At 35.1% G+C, this 970-nt stretch overlaps 1 protein-coding gene across 1 annotated transcript in view; it reads right to left on the reverse strand.

Annotated features, from left to right (window-relative positions):
- Window positions 1-503: 503 nt before the first annotated feature.
- LOC112680762 overlaps window positions 504-970 on the reverse strand; it is a 1,450-nt gene continuing 983 nt past the window's right edge. Inside the window, exon 2 of the mRNA XM_025550951.1 lies at window positions 504-947. Coding sequence (XP_025406736.1) covers window positions 866-947 — 82 coding nt within the window. The 3' untranslated portion in view covers window positions 504-865. The remainder of the gene's footprint in view (window positions 948-970) is intronic.

A 970-nucleotide genomic window follows, 5' to 3' on the forward strand; every position in this document is an offset into this window, starting at 1 on the left:
TTTTTCGGCCGAGCCAATGTTTACATGACGCCTCAATCGTCGCCAATGGAGTGCATGTACGACGCGTGTGCGTGCGGCATCGTATTATTTAGTAATATTAAATACATCTACACGTGAGAGGCACCGTCAGCGGTCGTTCTTACGAATATGATCGGAAGATTATGAGACTAGTCGACACCGGACAACCAAATCGCGTATAATTTTAGCCTTAAACAACCTGTGATTCGTACACCCGTATAAACTGATACCATATTATTAATAACTATTAACTACAGAATGTTTGTACTAAATTCTCTTTTGACATTTTTCTGTGACAAAATTCTGAACATTAATAATATATTATACAAATGAAAAAACAAAAATGTAATATAATTACTTATGTCTAATTTGCTTAAAAAACTGATAGAAGCTGTTGGCTACACTGTCGTGTAGAGCCCATCGGACTACACACCAAAACCGTTGAGTGGTGAGCGTCTTCGTTCTTGTGTAACGTTCGTGTGTGGCGCATGTTCGTTGGGTGCTGTGTGTGACCGCTTACGGTTCTAGTTACTCATTTTCATTATTTTGTATTATATAATTATGTTATGTTTAAATGTTAATAGTTATACATATTTAGTTATGTTTTGATGTTTATGTTATTTGATTGTTAAGTCTCTTTAATTAAAGTATTCGGCCTATTAAACAGTTTTATTCGTTAATGTTGATTATTCTATTTATTTCAAAGTATATAACAAAAAATATTCCTCTTACTCAATTTTTAAGTGAGGCACCGCCTCATTTGCCTCACTCCCAAAACAGCCATTGTGTGTAACACGATTTTGACCAGAATGATTGCAACGACCAGCACAATCACGGAAGGTTTCTGTCAGAAAATGTTGTTCAGTTGTTGCTCTGAAGTGATCAATGTGTACGAATATCCCAAAAATGTTCGTGATAATTGTGATAAACTAATGAAACACACAGAAAAAAA

Source organism: Sipha flava, unplaced genomic scaffold, assembly GCF_003268045.1.
Source record: "Sipha flava isolate LNK unplaced genomic scaffold, YSA_version1 18072_pilon_pilon, whole genome shotgun sequence".
NCBI lineage: Eukaryota > Metazoa > Arthropoda > Insecta > Hemiptera > Aphididae > Sipha > Sipha flava.